Consider the following 16,487-nt stretch of genomic DNA (forward strand, 5'->3'; position numbering starts at 1 on the left):
GGTCTGACCTCAGGCTGAATGGTAGGCAATATAACCACCAATATAAAAAAATATTAATATATCACCTATATAAATATAACCACCAATGTAAAAAATATAAAACCAATATAACTTTCAGTTAGCGTTTCCAAAGGGTTGCCAAAGACTGCGATAAAGGAAAGAAAAAGGTATCCAAGTAGAGTCAGGCTTATGTCGTCACTAATTATGATTTAAAAAAGGAAGGTCTGGGCCACCTGCACAGGCTGTAGGTCTGCCTATTTGACCTCAGGTGAGATCCCCCACTTCTAACATGGCTGTGGTTTTATCCAAACCCAAAGACAGAAGCACAGCAACAGTTAGGAATCGTTAGTAAAGAACTGCAGCTGCTTAACAAAACCCACAGAAATATACACAATACACTTTATGCAGCTAAAGGGGAAAAAAAGTGCATTTGATAAAACAAACGCAGACATTCTTTGTTGCATAAATCTTTCCAAAGCTGAAACCTTGGTATACTGCAACCACTCAGGCGAAACCCAACTGTTAGAAGAGTTTTGACTGTTAAGAAACTGCTCAACTTGATCTTCAGCGAGAACTTGTCTGGGCATTTCCCTGGATTTCCTGAAATACCAGAAACAATACTGTAATAACAAGTTTCCTTTGAGGGGCGAGAAAGAAACCTGGACACACCCTTTATTCAAGCAAGACATTTATTACAATACATAGTAAGGAATGACTGGTTCGATGAATCCCCTGAAGTCATAATGACAGGTAGGAGGCATCCAAAGGCACTGGGTTCCCCTGCACACCCGTGCACATGCACACACCCCTGTATGCACACACACACACACACACACGCAGACGCATCAGACACACAGCAGTAGATGCTCAATTTGTCTAACAACCCTTAGTGTGGGAAGGAGAAAGCATTTTCAGTAATTTCTCTATCTGTTTCACGCTAGTTACCGGCTGTAAATTATGCAAGAAGCAGTTAACTGCGCTAACTCTCCAAATTATTACTAGTCACTCAGCAGATCTGACATCCACCCCAGAGGAACACATCAACCTCCTACTGACTGCAAGTGAATGGAGAAGTAAGTAGGCACTTATCTCTTCTTTATCTCTCCAGTCAAGACTGATGAGCATCTCACAAAATTAAGGGAAAAAATACTAAGCCATTATTTGAGAAAAGAGAGGAGGAAAAAGCAAGAAAAAAGGGTCAAAAGAGGTACAGAAATGTGATAAAGACATGAAAAGAAGCTGACTAAAAGCAGTTCCTGTTGAACTCTTACAACATTTATGTTACACCTTCATAAGTGGTGCAAGTTTTGTTCTTGAGAACTACAGGGCCCGCATGGTTAATCTTGTTTACACATATCCCTTTAACTAATTAAAAAATCAGAAGCTCTTATTCAGAGCTCGGTATTTTTAATATGCTCACATAATGCAATTAACTCGAGAAGAAAAGCATTTCAGCAAAGGTTGCACCTTGTCTACACCATGAGATCACGCTTCATATTAATTTTTATCCTAGATTCCTTTTGTGGGACCAAAACCCCCTTATTTTCATCCAGTGCAAAGCTATGCCTCTGAAACAGAACATGATCATCTGTTTATTTCTCCTGGAGACAACACATGCAAAACTGTGCTAATATTTAAAGGTTTGCCAGACAAAGGTGACTCAATTTCACCAAAACTGCTGTTAGACTACCTTTGCTGACTGATGATTTATATTTCCACACCTAAGTCTGGATACAAAGCTAACAGTTTGAAAGAAAAGACGTGCTACAGGTTGTTTCCTTCAGTGAACATGGAAGAAAATAGTCTGTAGAGTAATAATCCAGAGACAGAGTGTTCAGCCCCTTTATGTCTCCAGTTTTAGAGCTTCATTAAGATTATTTAATGACCATCTTTTGATTGACATATTGGAGAAATCTAAATGCAATGTCTGCCTTCACAGGTCCATCAAAGCTTAGAAGTATCAAAGGCAAGAACTGTAGTGCCACATTTGTGTCCCACCTGAGCAGGGAGGCTTCAGTAGATGGTCATACACAACAACGCTACACGCTTTTCTAAGAAGGAATTAGATTCAAAGCACTCTTATCAGTCTACAAGATTTGAGGAGTGCCCTGAACTTAAATAAAACTTGCATGCAAGTGGTCTAATCTGTAGTCACCCACTTAAAAAAGTGAAGAAATCAATGTTATGGCTAACATAAATCAATTAATCCATTCGGTGGTGTATAACAGCTTCCCCATACCACACGGAACACAAATACCCCAAACAAGAACCGAGTGACTCCTTGCTGTATTGCATGAATCCCAGCAGAGGTTATAACAATGAATGAATCACAGTTAAATGTAAAGACAACATGTGGGAGAATTCTGAACGGAAAACAATACTTTGTCATCTGAAGTCTTGTTTATACTAATTTTAAATGTATTTGCATAATCCAGTGTTTTGCCTCTGACCAATTTTCTAAGCTCCAGATACACTCCTCAATAGGTGTTTGTACCCATACCGACATTCACCCTGTTGTTTTCTGTAGAGTTGAAGAGATCAACGTGGTATTTAAAACATATTTCCCTTTTTACTTATTGTCTTATAATTGCAAACCTCTTAAATAAAGAGAAAAGGCTGCTTGGCTAATTTGAAACATGAGTAATATTCACACTGCCAGCTTTCATACTTAGCTTTTTTGGTTTTCCTTTTTAAAACCAGGTCAAATACAGAAAACATGCAAAGATTAGCTTTTAATTGCTCGGGTGTTTTCAATGCCTGCGAAATCTTTTCAACTCTCCATCATCCTAAGAAAGAATTTCCATGGCAAACGTCAGTACCTTCTTGGCCAAGGGAAGGTGTTGACCTGCCTATAGACGTTCATGAAGAGGGGAGGGTTGGAAGAGGAGATCTGGGCTCAGAAACAGCTACCTAAAAGGACACTTAACAGACTGAATGGACTTAGCAGTGCTCACTCACAGAGCTATATTAACACCCAGAGCTATAGCAAAACTATCGAAACAACTGACTTAGAGGAGCTCTAATCTCATCTATGAATCCCCGTGTCTTTTAAAACACAAGCAATATCATGGATTTATGCATACGGCACTATTTCCACCCTGCTGTTCTGCACGGATTTACCCGAATGCAGAGCAGAGACTCTGTAGGTATGCTAGTGGGAAAGTCTACAGCCAGCTGCAGACCACAAAAACCATTACAGATGGTATGTGTGCCTAAGCTATAAAACTTGTTTAATCAGATAAGAGCAAAATCTGCTAATTGTGCAGTTCGTTACTGAGAATGCAAATTATAATCCACATGCATCAGACATTACCAATCAAGTCTGAAAATGGGTGTGGGAATACTTTAAAGAAATTCATTATATGGATTTGATTGCATAACACACAGGTATTCTGTGTTTACAGGCTGAGTAAGTGCAGGACTAAACTATGTGAAGATGTCTTCAGGCTAATGTGTAAGGAGCCAGAATTTCAAACAACATCCCAGCTTCATTTTTCACTTCAGAAAACAATATATAGATTTATCCTTGTTTCATAGAAAAGCCTTTGATTAGCAGTGTCAAGACAGCATCAGTAAAAATTATTCAAAGATATGGTAATGCAATACTAAACACCTATCTCTTACTGCCAAGTACAGACAGACTGCTTCAGGTGAGCACAACTCTTTGCTTACAGTTCTGAAATGAGGTAAACAACATAAAAAAATCCCAGCATGCACGAACAGAAACATTCCTTATGCCTCAAATCAAGCTCTACGCAAGGCTTAGATATCAACATGTCACTGCCCACTCTCGGCGAAGGCTGTTTCAAGATGTAATACCTCCCTCATGAGAACAATGATTACCTTGACCTTCGTTTGCGAGCAAGGCTTTAATACCTCGCTTGATTTTACCTTACCAGATGAGGGATAGGCCTATCATGCTCATGAATGAAAGGCAATCATCCTTCCTTACTACTAAGATACCTTATGAGGCCTCATCTCAGGAGCACCACACATTTCACTGAGCCAAGCGATGAGCTGGCTCACCCGGAAAACCTGCAGAGGCTCTGTGTAGCTTCATTGTCTTTTTCCACTAAATCCATTCTGCCTGTAAAGTCCAGTACAGCACATTCAGCCACAGCTGACTAAAGGCTACAGCCCATTCCCAGCAGGCAAAATTTTATGAACTGTCGATTCACGAGTTTATGCCTGCATTGTAGAGCTCCTTTGCAGCCCTGAATTTAAGTGGGACTTCTGAAAAAAGGCACACTGACTTGAAAATCAGTTTGACTCTTCCAGAAACAGCAGATCAAAAGTTTCAGCAACAACTGATTGGGAAAAGCAATTTGAGGAAGGCCTTAGGTTCTCCCTGGGGAGGATCCTGTTGTCATTAGGATTGTTTCAAGTGCACGGCTATAGCATATTTACTCACTTACCTTCCTGTGCAAATCTGTTGCAGGAGTGCAGATTGGCTGCACGCATTTAATATCTGCAAGTATTAAAGCCTGTACATTAGCAAAGGTTATCAGTGACTAATAGCTAGCAATAATAAAGGTTATCTCCTCTCCCGGGCCTGAACTGCCTAGGAAACAGAGACATGCAGGACCATTGACTCCAATTTCTAATCTGGCTTCTGTCTGGTTAGTGAGACAGCTCTTCCCCTATCTGAGAAGGGTATGGGCCTGATACATAGATCCACGTTCTCGCAGTACTAAAGCTGTGACAGTACAGCTCCCCAGGGCTGAGGGCAGAGCCCCCGGGTGGATGTGCCAGAGTTCCCCTGGCCACAGCAGCCCCTCCACAGCATGGCAGCACAGCAGCACCCCCAGCCTTGGCAGAACGACACACCTGAATATAGACTCATAGGATGGTTTGGGTTGGAAGGGACCTTAGAGATCATCTCGTTCCAACCCCCCTGCCATGGGCAGGGACACCTCCCACTAGACCAGGCTGCTCAAAGCCCCATCCAGCCTGGCCTTGAACACTGCCAGGGATGGGGCATCCACAACTTCTCTGGGCAGCCTGTTCCAGTGCCTTACCATGATCACAGTGAAAAACTTCATCACTAAAAATGAAAAGGAGTCGGAAAGGACGAAGGCTGACATTTCTTGCATTTTGCCAAGCTGGGTTTACTCACACTTTTACAAATTCACGTGTGGCTCACTGCCTCATCTTTTACATACCGTGCAACGTTGAAGAGCTCTGGATGGTAAGGTAGCTGGATTCACATTTCTGTGACTCAATATCCAGGTCTCCAATTTTTAAGATCAGGCGTTTTCCCGGAGGCACTTGGATTTTCTTTTCACAAAGAGTGTAATTTGGGTACGTCCCAGGATAGTTCTTGGATGCCAGGGTCCCGCTGTCTTGGTACATCACTGCGTGCCCACATCCATCCCCTGCAGTAGGAGAAGAAACAATGAAGAGAAACATATTCCTCAATAAAAAACGTGTAAGAAAATGCTGACCACAAAATCACGTCTTGTGCACTTTCACCTTTTAAAAAAGTATTTTGTAATATTCTACCTCAGTTATGCTGTTGTTTGAAAAGAGGTTGTTAAAATAAATGCAGTCGCATTTCTCTTGTAAAGCAGGAGAAAGGAGGGCTGGAAATACTCAAGAATTAAGATGTGTTTGACAGTCCTGTACAAACAGAGTCTCTCTGGTTTTTGGTTTTACAAATGAACTCTACCAAAACATTACAGATGCAATTCCACATGTAATAGGTAGGATCCTTCCGTAAATAGTTTTCTCCCAATTATCATTCCACATTTATAGAAAGAGCCATCAGGGAGAGGGTGACTGAATCATACATGAAAGCACAGACATGATTTAACTATGTACTATCACGGACCTGACTCACCTCACTTTCCTGTTGGTTTTCTTGCTCCACTTGCACAACACAATAAGCACAGGGGACAAGGCAAAGTCACATTAGCACGCCCAGAGATGTAAGTGCTGCTGCCTCCTTGCTCAAGGGGTGAGGGTAGGGGTCCGCAAAGTGTTTATTTGTGGAGCTGTGAAAGGGTGGGCTTGGCTTAGGAGCCTTTCCTTGGTGGAGGCATCTGAGGAGCAGCTGCAGCAGAACGCATGACAACAGGAAAAGGCGCATGGACATACATGGGGGAATGTGGGGACCGAGATGGAAAACAGGAAGCATCCACAGAGGGGAAGGAAGCAGGTATCAGATAAGAGACCCTGACTACCAAAGGAAGCAATTTTTAGTGAACTATTTAAAAGTGTACGAGTAAATTAAAATGTATATATTATAAAGCTTAAGCCATTTCATTCTGCTGAATCTTCCAAATAACGGAAACTATTGCAACAGTGGAACTAGTGCCATAACGTACATGTACATAACAAAACATGCTCAGTTTTAGCTCAGTTAGGCCATAGGCACTCTTTACATAGCAGTCTTGTACATTGTTACCATCTATCACTGCAAAATTTAAACTAGTCCTAGAAGTGTTAGTAAAATAAAGAATTCTACAGAGCTGGGAATTCACAACGTTCACTTTAACTACGCAGAATTTTACTTTTGGGGATATTTTGCTTAAACTGTTTTGGTCTGTTCATTTTAATTGTTTTCTGAATTTCTTTCCACAATCACGAGGAGGAACAAACTTAAGATTTGATAAGATTATTTAAAGGTGAACAACTAGAAATGAAGTGTTGACAAAGAAACGTGCCATACCTGGGGCTGGGAGAAAAGTGGCATGCTGTGCAAAGATAAGCTCCAAGCTATCAAATTTTGACTTGCTACTATATAATTACACTGCCATTTCATCCAACTCACTCAACTACTTTTTCACAAGCAACAGCATTTATTTTGAAGCTTTATCATTATTACTGGCTTTGTTGCCTGCTATTTAATTTTGTTGCAGGTTCATGCTTGGAATAGAGGTGAATAGGAGACATAGATCCAAAACCATATCACCATAAAACACATTAAATATGGTTTTTCAGATCTCCCTGTTCACACGCTTTAAAAAACACCTGTTGTTCAAGTTTGTTACCCAAGCTTTATTGATTTCAGAATGCATAGGAATGTACTCAAGAAGAAAGGCAAACTGGCCTCTTGAGCAAATCATCTTTTTAATGGAAACTTTCTGCAGCAGGAATAAAAATACAAGGAGCAATACAGTACGTGAGCTATCAACTTTCTGAGCCCAGAGAGTGGCCCAGGGAGGTCCAGGCAGTGTAAAACCGCATCACTTCCAGCAGGACGCAGGACAACCTTGCTGCCTGTGTAGCCAACTGCTGTGTAGTAAAAAAGAACTGCCAGTGGCCTTTAATTTAAACTGCATATTTCTAACTGTAAGCATTTACTTTAGCTGGGCTAATGAAAACAAAGTAACTACAATCTGGAGCTGAGTTTGCAACTTACCCTTATTGGGAAAGAGAAGGGGAAACAAAGGAAAAAGTTACACAACCACATCAAAACGTCATGGAGATGAACTCCTTAAAATGAAAAGTCCAGTGTTCGCAAGTTTTCATCTCACTGGGCTACATTCTGGCCTCTGTCACCTCGGTACAACCCCAAGGATCCTTTGTGGTACAAAACTCCTCAAAAAGCTGAAAAGGCATCACTATCGTGGTAAGACCCTGACAACGATCCAGGTCACAAAGCACTATATTTCTGCAAAAAGCATACAGGCAAAACTGTGCACCAGAGACCTCAGGTTGCCATCCTCCTCTGTTGAGGTTATCCGAGGTCTTGTTCCCAGGGAAACTCCTTCTTTTAAAATCTGCCTTTGAGTCAGCGTTGAAATGTATTAGCACCAGAACATCTTTTGAGCTAAGAAAGCAGAAATGCTATTTTCTGACTTTTCACTGGTGGAGCATAGACATTCAAACACTTGAGAGGCAAGCGCAGCATCGTCTTGTACCTGTAATGTCCATCCCTTGCTGCCTCTGTTCTGCCTGCCCGCTTCAAAGGAAAAGGTCATGACAAGAGCTTGTTCGCCACAAGAACCGAAGCAACGTCCAAAAAGTCAGACCAAGTCCTAGTTAACTATTGCTTCTTGCAGAGAAGCCTGACTGCAGCTCTAAATTTTGTGTTTCTCAGCAAGACTACCAGAGCAAAGAAAAATCTTACGCTGAAATTCGCTGGAAAACGAGCGCTAGGCCGGGAGTCTGAAGGTATAGATGGAAGGTAGAATATAACACAGGATCTGATAATTCATTCAAAGAGACATTTAATGACTAAATGTAGTAAAAACCCCAACCTTATGAATATAACCCCACTATATACCAAGGGCTCAGAAATGGAGGCAAATTCTAAGGAATTCAAGTGAATTCAAAATTCTAAGGAAATTTCAAATGAAAAATGTGAACAATACTACCATTAGTTTTGTTCTTATCATTATTTTCCACATGAAATTTCGATTTTCAGTAGAAATGTATTGGTCAAACCGCAAATACATTGAGTTTAACACACAACTGCTTGTCCTCATGAAAACTATGGTTTAAATACCCAATGTCGTACTCTTTTCTATAGGCACAGCCCTTCTAGATGGAAATATGTATATTCAACTGGTGAGTTCGACACAGGATTTCTTGCTAACAGTAAACTTTCACTTAGTGTTACTTCTGAGAACTGCTTTCTGTCACCCCATTTGCCAAGAAGCTGGCAGCCTTGCCTCAGACATCCAGGTTTCATCACTGCTCGCTGGCCGAGAGCAAAGCAAAATATTTGAGCACAAGGTATTCAGCAGCCATAAAGTTTAAACATACTTAAATTTAATAAAATCTCTCCTCAATACCAGGAGTTACTAAAAGCACATCAAACACACTTTGTAAACCGAGTTCCCACGGGCATTTGAACCAAGATCAAGATCGTGGTCTCTGGATTGTGGGCGCCCACCTGTTGGCCTACGCGCAGGTTGTAGCAAAGATCACACGGCACTGGAATTAAGGCTGTTTACCACAGATAAAAATAGTCTCCTATGGCAGACGATGGAAATAACTCCTCAAGAAGTGAGAACCACGACCTGCACCTCCTGCCGCAGCAGCGGGCACACCGCCTGCACCTTGCCCTCTCTCACATGGTGCTCACCGAGAGCAGCGCATTCATGTAAAACCAAACCCGGGACCGTGCCAGAAGACACCAGTGCATGTCCCTGCAGAGAGGAGGCTTAGAGGTGGCTGGCAAGTAGCGCCCCTTCCCACCCTCAGACACATGCATGACGGATGTGCGTGGGACGAGGTGAAGGAGTATCTGCAGGCAGCTGCGTCTGGGCTGGGTCTGACCATGGCTGCTGGCTCATGGGCAGGAGGGCCCCCTCCAGGATTTGACCTGCCCAGGAAGGATGTAGGTGATGAAATCGATGCCCAAGAACAAGCTCCACACAGTGAGCTGCCTTGGACACAGCCCCTGGCAGATACTGTGGTTTTAGCAAAATGGTGGTGGTCCCAGAAGCAGCAGTGTTAAAGATCTCTGAAAATTATGCTGGTTCCTTGAGGTACCCTCCCGCCATTCAAAGTCACCTGGCTGGCCTGACTCTCTCCTCCCATCTCTTCCCAAGCCCAGTGCACAAGCCAAGCCCAGGCTCCTTACTCCTGTGCTCCTTGGGCTTTTCCACGCCTTGCTCACACACATGACTGGATGCGTACAGCACCTTCATGCAAGCACTCAGCCCACCACCCTCTGAGTTAGGGAGGACGCTGCAGTTTTTCAAATAACTGCTATAAAAACTTTCCATGTGCTGCACCTTTCACTAAATGTGTTTATCCCGCCAACTACAAAACAGTTACATTGCACGATATCAAAGTGCATTTTCAAAAGCATTGCTACAATATCCTGGCAGCTAACAGCTGCCTTTTTCATCCTTCTGATTCACCCTCACTAAGCAATTAATAACGGACTTGGACTCGGTCCAGCGCTAAATACGTGTTATACCTAGGTGTATGCACACAGACAGCGGCTCCCTGCCCTCTTCCACCTCCTGCATGACCCCCATCGGGCACCAGCATTTCTTTCTTGGCCTCTCTGGCTACAGACTCCAGCTACCTGCTGCCCCTTGGCTGCTGACCTCTTCCCATCGGGGCAAAGACCCCAAAGTAATCTTATTTCCCTCTCTGCCTCATCTATCCCAGTTTGACTTCCTTTTGGATGCTCACCTTCACGGTGGTGGCTTGGGACAAGGTGTGCTCCCCTTACCCCACCCGGAGGTCAGGGTGCAGAGCTTGTGGGGGGCCGCTGGCCTGTCCTTTTTCCTTCCTGCTCCTCCTTCCCTTAAGAGGAGAGAGCAGAAAACTGAGTTTGTATACACAAATTTTGGATTCAGCCAAAAATCAGTGTTTTCTGAAGGGTCACAGCTGCAAATGGCCACAGCCAAGGTGAAGAAAATGCCACTGAGTCAAATGTACATCTCTGTGAGTTCTGATGAGAAGCCCCATGAGGAGAAATGAGATTCATCTTGTCTTCCACATTGCTTTCCCTGAAGTAATAACTCCAGCTTATTAAAAGACACAATAATAACTGAGTCAAGAAGGAGTTCTGAGCCTGTATTTGAAAGATTTGACTTATGCATAAGAACAGATGAGTATCTAAAAAGGAAACCAACTCTTTCCAGTCAAACCTGTGCCCTCCCTGCTCTTGTGGGATAGGAGAAAAGACCAGGGAAAAAACAAGTTTTTTTGCCAGATGCCATCCAAATCCACTGGCGTGGTCTGACAACACTTTAGGTTTTCATACAGCTACTCTGACCTTCATCACTAACAGAATCGCACACGCTGCAAACATGAACAGGTTTGCACCTTCACTGCTTTCTGAGGTGATGGAGTAAAATCTAGAGTTAAGGACTTCATCTCTCAACTCTCTGCCTACAAACCTGGATCAAGAGCATCAGCTATTCGCTGCACCTTTAAAATGGAAGAGAGAGACCACCACACTACCAGGACGTAAACTGGTCACTTCTCCAGAGAATGATGAAGACCACTTTGCTTTTCCTGGCAACGACCACGGGTTTGGGGATTTCACAAACCGCAGATTTCAGGGCAGCTGCCATTTACACCAGCTGAGCGGCTGGCTGAGCCCTGTGTGTAAAGAAGTGTATAAATCCACAGCAGAATTTTCAGAAGTCCAGCTTTACATTCTTCACAATATTTTGTGGAGAACACAAAAACTATTTACAAATAATAAAAGAAACTACTGAAAATTAAGGCAAATCTATAATGATCTGAAAAAACAGTGACTGCAATCTTCCATGGTCTTTAAATTAGTATTAATATCTTTTCAAGGGAAAAGGTCCTCCACTTTGCAGTACGCCCTACTGCAAAAGGAAAAATAAATAGCGTGCAAACTATTTCTTTGATTTGCATTTTAATTTCTTTGACTCCATTAGGTTCCCAGGAAACATTATAACCCCTGTGCTGCAGCAGTTCCTCAGGACAGGCATTTTGCTGCCCAAGCTAACCAAGCAGTGGCTGGGAGGAGGGCCGAGAGCAGGAAGGGAAGGTAGAGCAGCAGAAGAAACAAAGGAACATTGTGGAGTGCTGATTTCATTGCCCAAATTATTTACTTACCAACTTCAAAGGGATGCAAAAGGAGAAGGAGGTCAAACAAACCACAGCATGTTTTTCCCTCCTCTTCACAGACATTATTTACTGTAATGTCCCTCTTAAAGTAGGAATGAGAAAGCAGCAAATGATCTCCAACTGGTTCCACAGCGGTTCCATAAATCACAAGTTCCCACCACGTGCCCAGCTGTGATTGCCCCTCAGCCATTTTAGCTGCAGCTGGGGGCTGGCTTTCCTCAGGGAGGCTGCCAGCCTCAGGAGATGCCTTGCCTCAAACATCTAAAAAGTTATTTTGGTATTCAGTTTACCATCCTCAAGCATAGAAAAAAATCCCTGACAACCATTCTAAGTGCCTTATCTAGCAAAGTAGCTTACAACCACCCTCCTATTTTGCAAAGTTAAAGAGTTTTTTAGTAATTGCAGGCACAGCCAGTAGCCAGGGAAAACTTTACAGCTGTGCTAACCTACCTGGCAGTGACTTTGCTGGATTGCCACAAACAACCTGGGCAGCCTTTACTAGCCCAGAAACGTCTCACCTTTGCAGGAGCTTGCAAAGAAAAGAACCTAGGGAGATTAGAGATTTTGTTTATTTAGCTGCTAAAAAATGTTGAAAGGAAGCAGAAATCTCCTTATGAGCAATTCCTTCCATCAACAGGAAGCCATGTTCCCCTAAAGAGGGAAATTTGCACTCAGTATTTAGGTTTGCAACCTTAACAAGTAGTAGAGCAAGCCTTACCAAGACTAACATGGGTGCGAACCAAAAACTCGCACACTAAAACTCTTCCAGTTTCCATAAAGACTTGATCAATTTTGCTACTTAATCAAATAACCTTCTGGAGAGCAACCATCTCATCTGCATACACATCCTAGGGACTCGTGTCAGGATGAAGCCTAACACTATCTGGCTACATTTACACATGAGACCTCAGTGACAAGGCAATTCAGATTACTGTAGAAATCACAGTGCCAAAAGGAGAGAAGAGCAGCTGCAGCCTGGTAGTCCTTTTCCTTTGCATTATTTATGAGGACACAGGATGAAGAAGTTGCTGCATTCTGTAAAGAACAAGATCCTGCAACATGTAAGGGACACGGTTTGCACAAAAATGTAAATAGAATCATATAGTTTTCTTGCTTTGCTTCTACAAAATACGCAAATAGTAGCAAACTAGGTTTGCCTTTGCTTTTCAGGATCACTATCTGGTTCCATCACAATCTGTGAAAGACAGACAGTACCAGAGTACATGTCAAAAATAAGTATGTTTTAGTCACTGCTTCCAGGACTTAGGCAGTATACCCAAATGTAGTCCTCCAGAGAAGCGAATTGCAGCACTAGAATTTGCTTTTCAGCACTCTAAATACAGCACTCTCAAGCTTGTGGGTGTGAGAAAACTTCTATGCCTTTTTAACTGCTGCAACAAAAGAGATTTGTAATTTTTAATTTATTTATTTTTCCCCTACATAGCTGCATTCAATATTTGTCAATGCTTTTCTTTTATGGATGTGGCATATTTCTGTGATTGACCACCTCAACCTTTTACTAGCCTGTGTGTTTTTGGAAACAGAAATGAGAACAGAGCTACACGTTTAAGGAAATTTCAGAGTAACCTTACACGTAGGGTCCCCTTTTTGCAAAAGGAGAGCTGGGTTTTTGTTCGCTAACAAATACCTGCCTGCTTTAAGACACACATCTACATTATGCAGCTCACGTGCAGAGGTGCTGAGAAGACACCGAGAAGTTCACTGCCCAAGCACTTGTAACTGCACGCTCAGAAGGAACCTTGAAGGACTGTAAATAAGTGGGAAGATGGTCGTGCTTTTCCACCAGCCACCCACATAGAGTAACTCAGGATCCTGGTGAAGCTTCAGTGCTGTAAGGGCTATGGGGAACAAATATCCCAGAGACTGGGGTTTCTTCCCTGTCACTCTGCCACAGCATCCCAGCAATGTGGCAGGGACATGGAGCCACAGCGAGAGATGGAGCCCCCTCCCATCCCATGCTGGGCTTTCCCTGGGCTGGGGGGACATCATTCCATTAGGGCATATACCCCGATTCCGCTGACTGGGGGCAAACGTGCAGTAGGATTTCTATTAAGGGCTTTTCAGGCAAAGTAGAAAATGCTAGTCTTAACTGAGAGACATATCACATATATGCAAATTGTTTGCTCTACTTTCTCCATCTGTTTTTTCCCAGGTTTTTCTCTTTGCTATGCTTTACTGGAGATTAACTTACAGTATATAGCACTGAATTTGGACTGTGTGGGAAACATATGCTGCAAGCTCAGGGCCAGACTCGAATATTGGGTTGCACAGGAATAGGAATATTCACAGCAGTGCTAAGGACTGACAAACCCACAGGGACAGGAAATTCAGAGACACCAGGGTAAGGAGAGGCTGAAGCAGAGCTGTTCCAGTTACAGTAGCAGGTGGGAAGGCAAGATTTCAAAACAACTTTAATTTGGGTAAGAGGAAATGGCTGAACATGACAGAATGAAACCACTCCCCCCACACACCTTTTTTAATATGTAATTCCCTTAGTATGATACAAGTCAGGGAAGATCAACAGTTATCAACGATTAAGGGTGGCCTTTTTTCTTGAAGTCAAACCTGTCCCAGCTTCCTTGCAAAATCACACATTTACCTTTTTTGCCTGTATGCCTAGATGGAGTATGTGATTTGTTAGTAAGAAAGGACAACAGAAAGCATGCCACTTTTCTCAAAGCAAATTATGCAAACCCCCCATTACCCCCAAGGTATAAATGAACAAATATCTCAAGAGAAAATTAATTAGTTCGTGATGGAAACAATAATCGCCAATTATTAGGAAGATGCAGTTTTCTGTTTTGCCTTTTGACCCAGTCAACCTAACTTCTAGGAAACTAGCTCTTTCCTCCGTGGTTATTGCAACCTAACAACAGGTTCCTTACAACTCCAGTAGAAATGGAAGCAAAAACTTACTGAACTAAGATGAAGACATAGTCAAAGAGCTACATCAGGCTTCTGAACAGGACCACTGAAAGCAAGAAATGCTTTTTTTCAGTATTCTCCTGCAACCAGCCTGTCTGATACTCATCATCAAGGTATTAACCAGAACAGTACGCTCAGAGGCTCTGTAAACCAGGAAATTTTGTGATCTCTCTGGGTCGTTGTTGTTACATACGGTTGCTGTGAAAGATATTTGAAATTAAAAAAATAGAAAGGAAAACAGCCACACCATTACTTAAGTACTATTCTGTTGTGGTGCTGTATATGATCCCAGCATCATTTCTGCCTCTTCTGCGATGCATTAATATGAGACTGCATAGAAGGTATTTGCAAAATGGATGTGAAAAATAGCGCAGAAGAGAATGTTTCATGCCATTCTCTGTACAATACTTATACTGAAACTCTGTAATTTAGCTTTATTTGACTGGACTTTTTGATTAGCTATAGTATCAAAAACCTCATGTTCTCAAGTTTTGAAACACAGTACAGCAGAAAGGCCTGAACCGGTTTGGTTCTTTTTCTCATCTCAAGAGCGAATACCTCAGTGTAACTGCTCAATTTATTTTGATACAATATTATTTTGCATTCCACCTAAAGAGGACAAGGACTGAATTTCATCCAAAAAAAAATAGGAAACTCATTTTCAAAACACAAGCATTAGCGCTTGTTAAAAATCAGTATATTCTCCGATACCTGTTTTAAGGACCACGAGTTGAACCTTTTCTGTCTGTGACAAAATACTGATAGATTAGCAAGTGCTGATTCCTTCTTTGGTTTGAAAACATTAATGCTTACGACCACCCAAGTACTCACCGCGTGTGGCACAAAACTTCATATTACAGCTTATCTATTGAAATTCTGGTTTAAAGCCTTCAGCTCTGTGGCTCCCAGGCATTTCAAATTCCTTCAAATTCCCCTGTACCATGCTGACACAAGAAACATGGGATAATACAAACCCCTGGCTTTGGGAGCAAGCTGAGACAACAGGGAGGGCAACATCTCCAGTGTTAGCCACAGACCTTGCTGCCAAAGCCTCCCGCTGGAGGGGGACCCAACAGGATCCTTGAATTTATTTCACAGGTTAAAATGTATTTTTCCGTACCTGGAGGACAAAATGGATCTTTTTTTTTTTTTTTTATGAGCTCATTTTACAAATGAAGCACAGCTGACTATTAAATCAAAGCAACCCACCAGCACCAAACTGGTATGGCACCAGAGCAAAATACAAGTCATTTTGGGCAGAAGCCGCTCATCTGCCTTCTGTGCAGTTACTGCAGCTGCAGCAACAAGGCTCAGGCACGTAACAAAGCCATTCTGTTTGGATGGGTGAAGAAACCCACCTATGTTTCCAGTGTTTTGAGGTCTCTCCTACTACACGATGAAGAAAAGTTTTGTTTGATTTCTGACAGACACACGGGCCTTTGTATAGCATGAGGGATCGCATCCAGAATTCCCCATGTGTTTTTGTAATTTGAAATAAAACAAATAAACACAATTTTTATTCAGTAGACATGAACATCTGGAAGATGACATCAACATGACTTCAACTTTAATGTCAAAGCGCTAGCCTGAAATCCAATATCGTTGAACAATTTGTGGTGGAAGTGCCAGAAACTTGAACATAGCAGATTAAAACTGTGATGGAAACAAGGTTTCTGCAGCAGCTGAGGGAAGAAGCAACATTTTAGAGCTTTACTAAATGCTTGATAAACATTATTGTAATTACAGTAGCAGCCTGAGCCTAAATGTGTCATACTAAATAACAAAATGAAGATCCTGGTCTCGTAGGAGACCTTGGGTCTGGGTTTCTATCCTTGCCGTACTCTGCTTTCCCCGTTTATTCTCCTGTCCCTCTTCATGGTGCTTGAAAACACCTCTACTGAAGCTCTTTGGAGATCATAGAATAGTTTGTGTTGGAAGGGACCTTTAAAGGTCATCTAGTCGAACCTCCCCTGCAATAACCTCCTCTGCATCTTCAACTTGATCAGGTTTCTCAGAGCCACATC

General features: G+C 42.4%; 1 protein-coding gene across 1 annotated transcript in view; it reads right to left on the minus strand.

The window, feature by feature from the left end:
• Positions 1-16,487, minus strand: part of DCBLD1 (discoidin, CUB and LCCL domain containing 1) — a 49,762-nt gene that overhangs the window by 27,854 nt on the left and 5,421 nt on the right. Inside the window, 1 exon segment of the mRNA XM_054194925.1 lies at positions 5,163-5,375. Coding sequence (XP_054050900.1) covers positions 5,163-5,375 — 213 coding nt within the window.

This window comes from Rissa tridactyla, chromosome 3, assembly GCF_028500815.1.
Source record: "Rissa tridactyla isolate bRisTri1 chromosome 3, bRisTri1.patW.cur.20221130, whole genome shotgun sequence".
In the NCBI taxonomy this organism is placed as follows: Eukaryota; Metazoa; Chordata; class Aves; order Charadriiformes; family Laridae; genus Rissa; species Rissa tridactyla.